This window comes from Chiloscyllium plagiosum, chromosome 19 (assembly GCF_004010195.1).
Source record: "Chiloscyllium plagiosum isolate BGI_BamShark_2017 chromosome 19, ASM401019v2, whole genome shotgun sequence".
NCBI lineage: Eukaryota > Metazoa > Chordata > Chondrichthyes > Orectolobiformes > Hemiscylliidae > Chiloscyllium > Chiloscyllium plagiosum.
Window position 1 is genome coordinate 9,325,076 of NC_057728.1, and position 16,312 is coordinate 9,341,387.

General features: G+C 41.9%; 1 protein-coding gene across 4 annotated transcripts in view; it reads left to right on the top strand.

Annotated features, from left to right (window-relative positions):
• Positions 1 to 16,312, top strand: part of pdzrn4 (PDZ domain containing ring finger 4) — a 478,752-nt gene that overhangs the window by 441,540 nt on the left and 20,900 nt on the right. For all 4 annotated transcript variants that reach the window (XM_043709044.1, XM_043709045.1, XM_043709046.1 and 1 more), the window contains 2 exons: positions 2,761 to 2,863; positions 15,268 to 15,369. In XM_043709044.1, coding sequence (XP_043564979.1) covers positions 2,761 to 2,863; positions 15,268 to 15,369 — 205 coding nt within the window. The remainder of the gene's footprint in view (positions 1 to 2,760; positions 2,864 to 15,267; positions 15,370 to 16,312) is intronic.

Here is a 16,312-nt window from a genome sequence, read left to right on the forward strand (position 1 = left end):
CAGTGGAGTAAACTCACACCAGGGCCATTAAAAGTTGTTTTATATGTGTTCTCCTGGCCTTGCAAACATCCCATAACCAGACACTCACTGAGTCCAGAATGCGTGCTCTTCAATTTACAACTTTTTCCTTCCCGTCCAAATAAAATATGTTTTTCTGTGGCTTTAACCTCATCCCAGTTTCTCCATCTGTGTCCTCTTGGATGAACGAGCCAAGCATCAGAGCTCAACGAACTGCTCACCACCTTCATATGTCTGAGGCCAGAGCTCGGAAGTAATTTGCCTCTCACACTAATAGAATTGGGCAGGTCCTGTCATCCCCCACCGCTGTCCAAATATGTGTGTGCTCTGCCTCAGTATGTTAATGAGTAGGGACAATTGTTCAGTGGCATCTCTGAAGTGCTGGCACTGATTTGCATAATGATATTCCTGAGTGATCAAGCTGACATTGCAGCAGTAGTTCCTCATGGTTTGAAAGTGAGCTCTCCTTGCTCACCATCTTCTTGGCTCAGGTTGAGCTGCAGTCGAAAGCCTGGCACCACAAGAAGAGGGAGCTTAGAAACCCCAATAACAGGCGAAGGGACTGACATTATTGAATGGTCTGACTTAGATCAGCAGGCACAAACTGAGGGGTGGAATTGGGAATGGCCAATCCAAAAGAGGCGGTCTCCATTTTCCTTTTCTACAGGTTTCCCAACTGATATGGACAGGGGAGTAGTGGGAGCTCACAGGGAAGAGAGGATCCACTTGTGGGAGAGGACATTGAAGACTTTTAGGAGAGAATCAGCCCATGGACAGCTTCACTCACTATCCTTTTACCTGCCTGGTTTCTGTGGCGCTTGAAACCGAACCAGCATGAGTTACGAATAAAAACTCCATAAAAGTGAAGGGCCAGCCTCTGTTTAAAGCTGCTGATTAATGGCACGAGTCTTGTGAGCTGGTTGAATGCCCGCTGTTCTTGCCACCTTAACCTCTGTCCATACGGATTGGTTGAGGATTTGGGACCTTTTGACTCACCCATCCCAAATAGACCCCATTTTCAGGGGTTAGGTATTGCCCCAAATTGAATCCTGCGTCCCTTTTATAGATGCTGTGTCTGACCTGCTGAGTGTTTCCATCATATGCGTGACTTCTAGCAATTGTGATATTTTGTTTCTGTTTGTGTGTCGGAAACCAGAAAGGATATAATGGGGAGGGAGGATAAAACGCCAAATAGCTTGACAAGCCCTCTCTTCAATATACCAGGAAAAATAATCCTGACGTGGAATCACAGTAATTCCTCCAGCTCGGTGAATGCAGTGTTTATGTGATTGAGGCTCTGTAATGGAGAGACTATAGAATCAAACTGGGGAAAGGATTAGGAAAAATAGTGCTGAGGGAGAGGAGGACCTGAACAAAAGTTGAGCACCCAGTCCCCGAGATGGAGATTACTGGGACTGCTTTTATGTAGCAGTGTATTTTTAAAATTGTTGTCCATTTCTTGCTTCCCCTTTTCCACGTCACTGGATTTGTAATGAATGAACTGGAGACACAGTTGACGGCTGAGTTGTAAACGCAGATGGGTCAGCCATTCATGCACTTCAAACTATTGCAGAAGGTGCTGCTGTCGATTTAAATTGCTCAAATATGTTTGAGTGGAAATAATCCTGTACATTCTTCAAAATGTAAGCTGTTCATTTAAATGCAAAGCATTTGCAATCTTATTTTTGCAAGTGGATTTTGTATGTAAATTCAATTTTTCAACATTAACAGTGATGAATGGTTCTGTAAAAATTAATGCGCTTATATTTGCTGCACTGGAGTGATCGGAGATCTGGCTGATTTAATCCGTTCCTTCTCTGCCCATGTTTCCAAGCTTGGGGTAAAAGTTGTTCCACCCGCACATGCTGCAGGAATGTCACATCCTGTCATTTTGTGAAAGTGGCATTGCTTCTGGTGTCACCGTTCTTAAAGGAGTCCTGGCAAATACCGCTCTCCACCCCTCGAGTCAGAAAGTCAAGGTTTCAATCTCCACTTGGGAACTTGAACACATTATTGATACTTCAGTTCAGTCCTGAAGGAGTGTTACCCTATTAGCAGAGCCAATTATTGGAGAGACTTGGAGTCAAGGACCTGTCAGATGGATGCCAAAGTGCTCAGTACTGTACAAAGAGAAATCCTTGCAGCATCCTGACAAACAGTTAGTTGTCCGGGGAAATCGTCAAAAAGAAAAGAAAGATTATTTGGTCATCTGTTCGATTTCTGTTTGTGGAATCTTGCTGTGCACAGATGGCCAGCACTGTTTCTGTGCACCGCAGGAGCAACTTCTCTTCCAAACCACTTGATGGGTTGCGAAGCTCTTTTGGGATGTAAAAGGTGCACGTCCTTTATTCTTGGTAGCAGTCATGTGAGGATGTGATTGGAATTATTTTGGCACACCGTACTCCAGTGCCATGAGATATAGAGGTTTGATGTTAGCTGACACTTGTTCTGATGACTGCACTTCAGTTTCTATTTTTCAATGTATCATTCCTGAGCAAGAATGTTATGCAGGACCATAAAGGAAAGAATTGGGAAAGTGGGACTTATTGATTGCTCTTTTTGAAAAGCCAACACAGGTACGATGGGCCAAGTGGGTGTCTTTTGTGTTCCATGATTCCTTTAGTGTAAGTTTCAGAAGGGAACAGAACTCTGCACAGTCTGTCAGGAGTAGAATGATTTTAGGAAGAAGGTGATTTTAGCCACTTCAGGCTCTCATTTGAGTTTTTGTATCTTCCCTCGCAGCTGTCACTCTCTCCATCCCATGGCCCACGACTACTATGAAGCCAGCGATTACCTTCCCAACTTGGCACATGATGGGGATCGAGCCGACGAGCTGGAGTATGAGGTAAGGCAGCAATCCGTTTGGATAGAGAAACAAAACTGACAGGATTGTTAGCTCTGTCTCTAAGTGCTTTTTAACTACTTTTAATGAGGCTCAAACAGTGTTTTCGACATCTTTCTGCAGTCTTGCTCTCTGAACCAAATGGGATGCTCTATCAGGAAAATGTAAATCATTATGAAATGAGCCAAATTGATTGTTTGGACTGCCTCTATAAAATCCACTCTACACGCAGAAAAGAAATTACAAGAAAACACCAACTTGCAAAACCCACCAGTTTTAATTCTTGTAGTTGTGTCAATACCAGACTGAGAGTAGCAAAGTGCAATTTGACAAGCTTTCCTGCCACCTGTGTTTGCTAGGGGATATTTTTAATACAAGCTGTGAGAAATTTTGAAATCTGAAACAAGTTATCAGATCGTACGTTAAAGTAGACTTTCACATGACAAGCCAGTCATCTTATTAGTTGCTAATAATGAAAAGCCCGGGTATTAAAGGAGAACTGAATGTCGCTTTGACTTCTATTCAATAGCTTGTAATCTCCACTAATCACACCATCACAGTCATTAATTTAATATCGGCTGTGATTTTGCAGCCCAAGGCAAAACCTCCTGACTAGAATAAAGAGTGTTTGACATGAGACTTAAATAGAAAAATGTCCTTTTTCAGACAGGAGCTCTTCAAATAAGGGAATAAAACATTATACAATAGTTGATCGCATAACAAAAGCGGCCTTAAACCGACAGAAAAATGAAATGAAATTATTGTGTTCTCACAACAAATTACAAGGGAGCAGATTTATTGTTGTCCTTTTTCAATGTGACAACTTGGAAATTGTATTTTTTTGGTAAATAAAGACAGACTTATCTCCAGTTCATTTACAGAGGTTCAACTTTTACTAATGTCGGTCATCTTTCATTCAGCGATACATGGGGAAGAAAATACTGCATTGACGTTATTTCTGGGGCATTCATATAATTAATGATTGTCAGTAAGCAAATTTGTTTGCCAGAAATGCTTGCCAAAATAGGGTGCATTCCATTGCCAACTGTTAATTCATCTGCTCGTCTTTGCCCTCAATCTCAAAGATGTTGAGCATGCAGAAAAGCAATATTCCCAAAAGGCAGAAAGGTGAGCAAGATGGATAGCTGTGCAGTTGTGGAAGATGGAAAAGCCTACCGTGGCACTTCAACATGTTTTGTGAGAGTGCAGTCGCACATGACTGCTCAAGAAATGTAATATCTGCATTGAACATTTTGCAGGAACGATGACAGGGTGCTGTGTGATAAATTAGAAAGAGCAGTTTTTCTTTGCGTGACCCACCTGGGCATATATTTCAAATAGATGGCTGACTAGTGTTCCAACGAAGAGGTTCGTAAACTCTGAACGTTTTGGCACCGTGTCTTTCAATTTGCAGTAAACCGAAGGGAGGTAAGGAGTGGTGTTTTGAAGTTGGCGTGATAGCAGCCTAGGTGGTTTCATTGTTTGAAATCAAACAAAGACTCATTGTTTTACTGGGAAGAAGGTACAAAATATTTACACTCTGTGACAAGAGCAGCAGCCTGTACTTTAACAGGGAAGAATGGGAACTTTCCAGAAAAGTGCTGAGAATGCTTTGAACTGTTCCTTTAGTTTCATGACGAAAGAGAGTTGAGCTCTCTGGGATATTTCATAGAATCTCTATAGTGTGGAAACAGCATTTGGTTCAACAAATCCACACTGACCCTCTGAAGAGTATCCCACCCAGACGTATTCCCCTATCCTATTTCTTTACGATTATCCTAACTAATGCACTTAGCCTACACATCCCTGAACACTACGGGCAATTTAGCATGGCCAATTCACCTATACTGCACATCTTTGGACTGTGGGAAGAAATTGGAGCACCCGGAGAAAACCCACGCAGACACTAGGGGAATAAGCAAACTCCACAGAGACAGTCACCCGAGGCTGGAATCTGTCTACATAATAATACTTTGTCAAATGTTTGTAGACTGTTGTTCCATTAAATGTCTTAAAGCGTGAAAGTTTAATGTGATATTTGCTCAGCTATTAACTGGAAGTACAAATTTCCTTTTAAGAGTTACCGTTCTGTACGGGGATCCTGAGAACAGTTGTCACTTCTGTCCCATTCTATCCAACTGAATTTCATTTCCAAATTTCAACAGTTGGTGTTGAACATTTGTCACCATTTTAGTCAATAGTTTTGAAGGCCAACCATTCTTATATCAACTACAATAGCCAACTGGGGTGGTGATCAGATCGGGGGAGTTTGGAGTTGAAGTTTTTAAATTGTACTGAGATGTTTAAAAATGTTTAACATCAGTTTTTGTTCCTCTAGCCTAACATTTGTACATTTAGCCATAGAGTTGTAAAGATGTACAGCACAGAAACAGACCCTTCAGTCCAACTCGTCCAGCCCGACCAGATATCCGAAATCAATCTAGTCCCAATAGCCAGCACTTAGCCCATATCCCTCTAAACCCTTCCTATTCATGTACCCATCCAGATGCCTTTTAAATATTGTAATTGTACCAGTCTCTTCCTCTGGCAGCTCATTCCATTCATGCACCACTGTCTGCATGAAAACGTTGCCACTTAGGTCCATTTAAATCTTTCCCTTCTCACCATAAACCTTATGCCCTCTAGTTCTGGACTCCCCCGCCCCAGGGAAAAAAGCCTTGTCTATTTACCCTATTTGTGCCCCTCATGATTTTATAAACCTCTATAAGGTCACCCCTCAGCGTCCAATGCTCCAGGGAAAGCATCCCCATATAGATTTCATTTTCCCCTTTTTTTAACCTGCTGAAGGTGCTGTTTTTTTCACAGCCTTATTAAAGGTTAAAGTTTGTCTAGTGTCAAAACTTAAATCCGTTTGCATTCTTGAGATTTAAGAATAGAGCTCGATTGTTTTAGAGACTTTAGAAGAGGTGTTCTGCTAGTGGCGAAAAAGTTGTAATTCTTTAAGAAGCTTTGATTTTGTGGCCAGTTAGCAATGTGTAGACAGAGGTTCTGTCACCATCTGAGCTCTTTGGAAGAAGCAGTTGATGCATGTTCTGCCCATTGATTCACATGCTTCCACCTCTAACCTTTCAAGACCAAATAACCTTCCTGATGAGATAAGCACTGAATCTACTTCACAGCGTTTCTAGCAGATATATCCACTGCACTGAGGGTGAGAGAGAGACCTGCTTACTGTTTGTTTTTAACCAAAGGCAGTGAGATGGGAAACTCTAGTTGCCACCAGTAAATCTTGCTTTGTATTGTGTAGCTCTTTTCCATCCATCTCGTTCTTTGTAATAACAATTGTGAACCACACAGCAGCATAAGCTGGAGCAGAAGTGATTTGTTTAGTAAAACGACTTGACTTGTCAGAATCCAGTAAATATTGAAGAAGAACAAGACACTGTCGCTAGCCGAATCAAGTATTACTGTTTACTTTGTAGTGCAGGCCCCAGATAAGGACTATTATACTTTCCAACCTTGCAATATATTGACGAGCCATGATGATAGAACAAGGTACTCATTTTTACAAGGAATAATAAATGCTTACTAACATAGGCCACTCCAAACTGCTTCCAGGCATCAAATATTTCTGCTCCTCTCTCCTTGCATGAAATCTTTATGGTATGAGCACTAGTTGAATTATCAGGCTCAAACCAAATATCAGGTTGCAAGTGCTACCAAGCAGGTTAGGACTGACTGAAACAAAATGATAGGTGACGTAAAATTAAAGATGTAGTTTAAAACAAAATAGCAACATGTATCACAGAAGGAAGGCATTGCACTTGTTCGATTTTAGGAAGAGCTACTGGATTAATCCCATTCCCCATTCTTATTCCACAGTCCTGACATTTATCATTTTTTAAACGTACATCCAGTTCCTTTTTGAAAGTTTATTGTTGAGTACACATGAAGGTTATTTACTTGCGGGTTTTATCATTTTAGAGGAATTATTTTTGGTCAAAAATAATCAAGAAGAAACTAACTGAATCCAAAACGGTTTTGAACTTTTTAAGACGTGGTCAGACAGTCGGGAATACCATGGGTCTGATGTACCTGCTCCTTGTCTTGATGTCACTGATGGGGAAGTAGTTAAAGAGTCACTGTTAAGAATGCAGTGAGGGAAAGAAGTTTTGAATTGAACTTAGTGAAGTCTCCGGTCCTGGCAATAATGCTACAAGCTGGGCCTGCAGAGTGTTCCGCTTTGTGGCTTCTGGACATTAGACAGCATTGCTTTCAAGACGCCTTCTTGTTCCTGACATCCCTCAGTGGTGCATGGGTTGGACGAGTCAAGGGGAGGATATTGAAAGATGTTCTCAACAACGATTTGTTTTACGTTATAAAGTTGGCAGATTATCTCAATAAAAAGTTCCTTACCTTTTAAAAATATCCCCCATTATTTTTCCGGTAAATGTGAATGAAGGCCATAATTGTTGTTTCACAGTCATGTGATTGGATGTCATGCAATGTGGCTTCCTCGCTTACAGTCCCCAGGTTCAGCCACTGTGATGTGCTGAGTCAGCTTGCTGTCACCCAGGATTACGGTGGGGGTGTCGATGAGAAACCAAATATCAACTAGGTCTGTGTTCCTAATCACCGTCCAGTTACTTTGTAATGTTTGTGTAGATACATTGCCATGATGGGTATTAGTTCAGCTATGCTCACTGCAGAAGCTTGGGCTAAGATACAAAGTGATCCTCTTGTTGTGTGGGGTATCACTGTATTCTTCTGGTGTCTGTAGCATTGTACCCTGGCTGAGTGTTCTGGTGTCTATAACATATATAGAGGCTGATTTGTTCTCATGCATTCTGCAGCAATGTACCCTGACTGTGCCATTCTCCTGAAGTCTGCAGCACTGCATTAAGTTGCCATCTTTGGGAAAGATGGGAAGATAAGAAGGATTGTAGAAAGGTATTGACCGACACATATCACATCATTTGGTTCCACCATTTTATAGCATACAGGTAGCTGCAATGCCCCTGAAAAGGATGGGGTGAGGGTTTAAGGAAAATAATCAGTGACATTTACAGTTTTGTGGTACATTTTTCTGTAAAACTTCAGCCATGGTCACTCAGATCATTATCATTTGAAAGTGAATAAACTGCAGTTGTGCAATGTTAGGGTTCTATGAGCTTTAGGAGCTGAACAGCTTGTGGTCATCTACCAATTTGTAAATGAAGTGTAAAGACATTGTGCATTTTGTAAATGACAGTCTATGAATGAGGGAAAGGTTTGGTCTTACCTTTTCACCAAGGGGCTTAGATATAATGCCCTCATAATGTCACACCCCACCAGCACCGAGAAGAACAGAGGTAAATTAGGAAGTAGCAGACAGATGCCATCCAGGTTGGATTTTGAAAGTTTGGAGACTGAGCAAGGAAAGAAGCAAAGGAGTTTGGAGCATGATTAAGAGACATGGTTTTGGCATAGCGAAGAAAGAGGAGAAGTGTGTAAGAGGGTGGCTGCAGTTTTGGGCGACAGAGATTAATACGTTAGAAAGGCAAAGACTGAAGTGAAATGTACTTGGGAAGGTGTGATGGGAGAGGGATTACCTAATGGACTGCAAGTTCCTGTTTCTACCCCAGAGCAACGGCACATATTGACATTGTTTTAGAATGAATCTGAAATGTTTCATCAGTGACAAATGGTCTGTTCTGAATTCCTTGAAGTAAAAGCAGAAATGGGATTTTTAAATAAATTGTTTTCATTTAGTCTTCAGGCCTTGGTGTTTGATTACACATGAAGCTAAACCAGCTTCCTAATGAATAGCGTCCGATCATTATCAGGGTACCCCGGTGCTATGTGGAGATTAGAGGAAGCAGACAAATTAATAGTCAGTGATATATTTGGCACAAATAAAAGGAGAAAATTAAAACAAAAGACATAAATTTACTGTCTGTGCAAAGCTGAGCTGAAAAACACACCCTCCGGTGCAAAGCAGCTAAAAAAGAGCCTGCATTGTGTAGCTGGAATGTTGGTGCTCTGTAAATGATGCATGTGTTTACAATGGCTCTGTGCAAAATGCTGACATTCAATGCACCTGTGATGGTTGTCATCCATAGTTGTCACTGGTAATGAATTTTCCAATTTAAGTCTGTGTTTCTCAGCACTCTAGGCCCTCTCCGCTCCCCCCCCCCCCCCCCCCCCCCCAAACCACAGCCTTCACAGAATGTATCACCAGCATGGTATGGTGGAGAAGGGGGAAAAAAAGGATGCAAGTGACAGGCAAGACGCAAGAACAAATATGTCAGGGCGCTTCAAATTTATTTCTTTTCAGCACTTGTTAAGGAAAGATTTAAGAGTCAGAAATGCCCAGCATGTTTCAGCTCTGTACCAGGGAATGAGGATGGAATGAGATTGTCGGAAGGGCTCTCAGGATTTCTTTTGTGTTTCACTTTGGCTTAGTGCCTTGAGAAAATTAAAACTCGGGCCTGTTTGAGTTTACAACAGCATTCCATTACTCCTCAGACTCTGTGCCTTACTGACAATGTGATGTATTGTGTTGTTTCAAGATATTGGTCAATGTGTAGTCATTTTCTCTTTTTCCTTTCTTATCTTATCTCTTTTATTCTTCCTTTCTCATCTCCTTTCTCTTTCATCACTTTATTCCGCTTCTGCTTATCTTTCCTCTCCCTGTTCCTTTTTTCTTCTATCTCATTTCTCTCTCTTTTCACTTCCTTACTCCCTTTACATTTCTCATTTTTTTTATTTTGTCTTTCTTAGTTAATTCCCCTTCTCATCTCCTGTGCTGTTTGTCCTTGCCTTGTATTTAATTTCCATCCCTACTACTCTCCCTCTTTCATTTCATTTCCTTTAAGTCTCTGTTCTTTGTCCTCTGCCCATCCATTTGCTTCCATTTGCCCTCTACTAATTACAGGGAATGATGTTCCCTGCGTCATGCACCATGACATTGTGGAGAGGAGCTTTCCCTTCTACCTTGTCTGTCTGTCCTTGGCTGGATCAATTCAGCAAAGCTGCACATTCATTCTTTGTTTGCTTTTCTGCATGTCAACACAATCTTCAACATGTCAAATTAAATGGATACCTCTACTTACGGCTGATTTATATTCAAATTTGTTTTCTCGCTCCATGGATAGAGTCGGGATTGTAATGACTTGGTGATTTCCAGATAAGTTTTCTGTCGTTTCACACCCTGTCTAATAGGAAGGGAAAGCCCAACTTTAATTACAATTCTAGACGTATCCATCATTGGCTGAAGGACCAGAGTACTGTGATGTGGGGCAGCTTGTATGATGAAAAGAACTGCCTCGAATCATAATCTCCTTGAACAACCATCAACAGGCAGAGAATGTGTGGAGACTCTAATACAGTTATGGCTGGCAGGTTAGATACACTTTCTTAGATTGATTCAAACTAAAAATGTATCGAGAAGAGATTTACCTAAAAAGAAGCACCCTCAAAACACTGGAAAAAATGGTCACATAGCTTTGAAAACTAGTTTGCAAAACAAATATTTAAATCATTGCAAGTTTTTCCCAATTCCTTCAGTCTTAAAGATGTATGCAAAGTCCATATACAGTAGTTCCACAGAAACATGACACCTCCACAAGAAGGCATTGTTATTAACCTACTTTGCACTAGTGATGAAAGTTATAAAGTATTCAGTTATCTGCAAAATCCTTAAGGTCTTCTAGGACATTAAAGAGGCTTTATAAATGCAGACTTGTTAGCTGTTCTCTTGGGTGAGTTGGCAGTAGGCTCAGAAGTGTGGGATCGTGGAAGTCAGACACAAAATCAGAAATCTGAAGAAGAGTCACTAAACTTGAAACGCTAACTGTGCTTTCTTTCCCCAAATGCTGCCAGATCCAATTAGTTTTTCCAGCAATTTCTGATTTTGTATCTTTAGACAATCCACCCAAAGCAGCAGCATGTCTGAATCTGATCATATGCTCAGTTAATGCCCATGTTCAAACACAGCAAATGCATAACTGAGCCTAATATCTGAAGATAGGGCTATTTGGATAGGAAAGGAGTTTGGTGCCTATTGTGATGATACTGTCCGTTTTATTTTGTCTTTTTTTTTTGAAGAGCAATTATGAGGCAGAGGCACCACACTGGCTATTGCAGGCCACTTGTGTAAACTACTTGTGAGGCCTTTTTTAAATAGCCTGAATGCGTGTAGCCAACTCTCTCAGATCCAGATTTCTGGGTGTTTTTTTTCAAGTAGCATCAGAAGCTGTTGGAGTCTCAACAGTTGGAGCTTCAGTGGATGCCACACTCTCTGGATTTTCTCTTGCTAATGTTTCCCTCCTGGATTGGAGAACTGCACGCCTGGAGAAAGAATGCCTCATCTTCCATCTGGGAACACTTCAACCACACAGGATCAATGTGGATTTCACCAGTTTCTGGATTTCCCCTCCTACCCACCTTATCCCAGTCCCAACCTCCCAACTCAGCACCGCTCTCTTGAACGGTGTAGCTGTCCATCTTCCTTCCCACCTATTTGCTCCACCCTCCACTCCGACCTATCACCATCACTCCCACCTTCCTGACCAGCTGTGCTTTTCCAGCACCACACTCTTCAATTCCCCCTGCATGTGGGAATGTCATAGAGTCATAGAATCGTAGAGATGTAGAGCATGGAAATGGACTCTTCGGTCCATCTTGTCCATGCCAACCAGTTATCCCAACCCAATCTAGTTCCACCTGCCAGCATCTGGCCCATATCCCTCCAAACCTGTGTCTGAATTTACTTTTTTGCCAAGGGGTATGTTTAAAAGATTGAATTAAGATATTGGAATAGTTGATTAGTAATAGTTAGTGTATCTGTTTATTGGTTAAAATTTCAAGTTAAGTTATTCTAAATGTCTCTTTCTTCTGTTTGTAGTTTACCTACAATGTTCAAACAAATTGTGTTTTTCTTAATGTTGAGCTGTTGGCCGATCACATCACATCTGGAAAGCGCCACTTCATGTCAACCTTTATATAAGAAGACAAAAGGAGCTAGGCTATCTTTTTCAAATATTTTGAAGGGTCTCGTCCATAACACCTTTTGATATGATTCACCATGATTGCACAAGGAGATGAAGTATTGATCGCAGCATGTAACAGAAAGCACATCTGGAATGTTCTTTCACTATCTTCAAGCATTTCTGTCCAGCAGAGGTCACTGAATTAACAAGTAGGAATCATCACTTCCCCACAGAGGAAGAACTCTGAGAACAGTTGTAATATCGTCTCAGATGCCGCTGTCCTACATGCTGATTCACCCACCCCTCCTTGCCCCCACTCAAAGCTCCATTTTCATTTAGGCTAATGTGAACTACTTCAGTACAAACTGGGAGCTAGGACTCTGGCTAAGCACCACACTTTGCAATAGAAAGTGCACTTGATTTAAGAGCCAAAGTTCCAACATCTCTGCCTGTGGAGGAGGTGTAGGGATGATGAACTTCTCAGGTCAAGGAGAGGTTCTATTTTTAAAAAAAATTGTAAAAAAAAATGTGGGGTTAAAATCTGAAATTCACGTTCAGACAGTGTGGTGGAGGCAGAATCAATCATGGCTTTCAAAAGAAAAATTCATAAATGCCTGAAGAGAGGGCATTCGAAGGGCTCTGTGGAAAAGGTGGAAGCAGGGTCGGGTTTACTGAGTCACCCATAAAGAGACAGGACAGACACAATTTGCGAAATGGCCTCCTGTGCTGTTGTGGTTCTATGATTCTGTGCATAAATTGCATCTTTTCGGTTTGGTTTTCTTTTCAATTCCTGAGTCACTGCATAAAACGACAATAGTTTATGTGAAGTACTCCACATTAAATGATCTGGAAGCGAATACTGAAACACAAAGCCTGCGGTGAGAGGCAACATTAAACACTTTGCATTCAATGCATCCTGGGCTTTGGAGGCAAAAGCACAACTTGTCATTCCTGCTTTGAAAGACAACTTTTGTGGGGTTCTGTCAGCCGAGGATAGGATGCAGCTTGGCTGTGATAGTCTTGTGGCCAACTAGCCTACCATGGTAGACAAGCAGGAGGCTGGAAGAACACAGCAAGCCAGCCAGCATCAGGAGGTGGAGAAGTCAACGTTTCCGTTGTGACCCTTCTTTAGGATTCGGGTTGACTTCTCCACCTCCTGATGATGATGGGTTGCTGTGTTCTTCCAGCCTCCTGCTTGTCTACCTTGGATTCCAGCATCTGCGGTTTGTTTTGTCTCTAAGTAGCCTGCCCTGGCACACTGTTTACTCTTCTGGAAAACAAATGCTATTGCAAAAACAGCCAACGTCATAAACATAGTTAATAAAAGTTGAACTTTAGTTCAATCTTGATTTAGTCGAATGGCGCTGCAGGCCCAAGAAGCCAAATGACACCTTTCCGTCCAGCTATTCTCACGGTCAAATTTGTGTAAATGGAACCTGCGTGTGACTAGTCACAAGGTGGCAGAGTGGCTAAGATATGAATGTCCAAAATAATTTAGCCAAACTTCCCCTATGATGAAGCTTACTTTTTTAAATTCTCTGGTAGATTGCCATTGTTAATATGAATAAAAGAATTTTGAATTGAGACAGTGTAGACCAAAAAGGATTGCATATGCCACTATTGATAAAGTCTCCATTAAACAGGAACTCACTGTGGTATTGTATAGATTGGCAAATACCTGGACAATAATAGTGTGTCTGCTGACAGGAACTATAAGTTATCTCGTACACGTTTGTTGCCTCGGGCTCAGCTCAACTACCATCTCTCACGGTCTCTGCCGATCGCTTGGGGTTTCCGTTGCTGACTGCGTCGTTGAAGACTATAGGTCTTGTGTTTGCATTATATAAGAAGGATTGAGAGTTTGTGGAAATGTAGTCATTCACTTGGTCGAATTCCTTCGCTGGAAAGTGAGGAATAGTAACTCACTACAGTTTGGCTATTGCACAATGGTGCACATCACAGATGTGGAAAAAGAGATTTTCTGGTTGTTTAAAAAAACAATATCCAGTTTCAAAGGTCATAGTACCATGTAGTAGGTTCTCTAACCAAGGTGGATTCCATATTGTGAGGGTTGGCCAGTGTATGTCATTTGGCATGTCGAAAGGAAATTTTTGATTGAGTAATAGAGAATGTCGATGTATCTATTTCTGTGTTTCATCTCTAGTTTATTTTGTTCTCTTTATTCCTTTCTGCATAACTGCCACTGATTTTTCTCCTTCTCGGCAGCTCTTCAATTCAGCTTTCTTGACTCTTTACTCAGCCCCCACCCCTCCACTTTAGCAATGTGAAATGTTGTCATACAGAGCTGAACAGGGTGATAGAGGTGCAGAAATAATCGTACTGAACAGTGTTGGGAGCATTCGCTTATAGTTTCTCCAGAATGTATTTCTAGGCATGGCCTATAATAGAGGTAGTGAAGAGGTTGTACTGGGCAAGGGAGATGAAATTAATCAGGATTCCTGTACTTAATTGGCAGTGATCCCTCCTCAGGGTAAAGGCAGCGTTGGGTTCAGATGCTGCGGTTTTATTGATGAGTCAGTGTGCCAACACTCATTGTCATGGCAAAAGAAGTGCAGCTCCATGCCTGCCAGGAAACAATGTGAGAAAAGATCTACAAGCAGCATTTGTTTATCTCCTTTGTCCCAGTTTGTTTCCTGAGCTGGAGAACCTAGCTGCAATGCAGTCTGGATGTCCCTGAAACTGACGGTTGACCACTTCCTATCATGGCCCAGTGACAGGCTCCATTTGCATTTGGCACTCCTGGAAATATCACAGAGGAGTTCCTGATGGTCATTGTCTTGGAGATGCTGGTCTTTGGTATAAACGTGCTCCCGTACCTTGTAGATTTAGACATTGTGTCTCCACTCCCCTCTTGCTGCCCTTCAGTTTAAGCCATGTAAGGTGCTGCTTCCTCCCTAACTGGCATCTTTGTATTCGGTGGTGTAATTTATTTTTTACTGTCCATTACGGATCTCCACTTTTGCTTTCGAGCTAATGGCAAAAAGTTAAGGGAGAAACTGACGTGGGGAGGACAAACCAGCCTTTGCCTCAATGTCGCCTTCTATGATGACTAGACGGGGTACCACCTCTGAATTAAACTTTTCCAGTTTGAAGACATTGCTGTCACTGTTTCCAGAAACAGTTGTGTGCTAAATCAGGACTTCCCCTTGGAACTGAACGCATATTTTGTCAGTCACTGTCTCAAAAGTACATGATGGGAACTGGTTAGCTCCAGTCATTGCAAGCATCCTTTACACAAGACAGGATTTTGTGAGAAAATATTTTGCAATGACCAGCACACATGACGTGTTTAAACACTGGTCAGGCCAGCTGAATGGGAGGCAAGTGTCTCAGGAGAGTGAAATTCTTGGTGTTTTGGAAACAGGCCAAATGGCTCAAGGCACAGTGTAAGGCAGTAGAGGTGAGAGAAACAGAACAGGTAACTAACGGCCAGTACTGTGTGTGTTCTTTCAGGAGGTTGAGCTGTGCCGCATCAGCAGCCAGGAGAAGCTAGGCCTTACTGTCTGCTACCGAACTGACGACGACGAGGACGACAGTGGCATCTACGTGAGCGAGGTAAGCTCCTGTGGAAGGAAGCGCCAGCCTATCATGAAATTGACTGTTGAGGCTTGGCAGTGCGCCAAGCGTTGTCACTTGTAATTGCTGTGGTAAATCGCATCGCCCGGATAATATGATTATTACAGCCTGTTTATTTTAAGCAAATGTTTTAATGGTAGATCTTAATTACTGAACATTGTCAGAGCGAAGGAAAATTAAATGACAGAAATCACATGTACTTTCCACACATGCCGTCTCTTTACACCAATGCTTTCATCAGTCAGGGCTCTGGCTTCTTAATTGAAAGATTGCTTGCAGGGATGTGGGGAAGAGTGAAGGCATTGCATTCATCAAGGAAATGTTATAGTCAGTGCAGCGAGAGGTTCACTGCCAAGTTCATCAGATAATTGCAGTGTATACTTTGAGGTGGGCCGTTCTCTGTCTGCGATGCGCTCTCTGCCATTTTCAATGCAGACACATTTTAGGAAGGGTTACCTGTTCGGTTTCTCAGTTGTCAGGAGACTGTTGAGATGTGCAGTTGAAATTATGCCTGCTGCATTGGAAGCTTCAACAATTCATTCCTTCAGCTCTGATATAGGAGCGTCAGCAGCTCTGGACAGTTAAAGTCAAAACTATTCAGTTGGGCTTGTTGCTATGCATCTGTAATTGCCTACAGTCGAACATCCGTGCCCAGATTTGTATGATTTTGGGTAGCGACTAAGGCATCTAAAATGGAATTAATGTAGGAAGCTTGGGTATAAAGGGATACAAAAGGTGTAGGACACTTGAATACAATTGGAGAGCTATCCCTGGCAAATGTCTGGTACCGAACAGTCATTTCCGCAAGGTAATGTTTGCACTTCTCAAGTCGGTGTAGTGCTGTGCTGTTAAGTATTTGGTTAACTGAAGGAACAGTGTATTGCTGCTGATGGACAAAGTTATTATGACTCTATTAGATTTC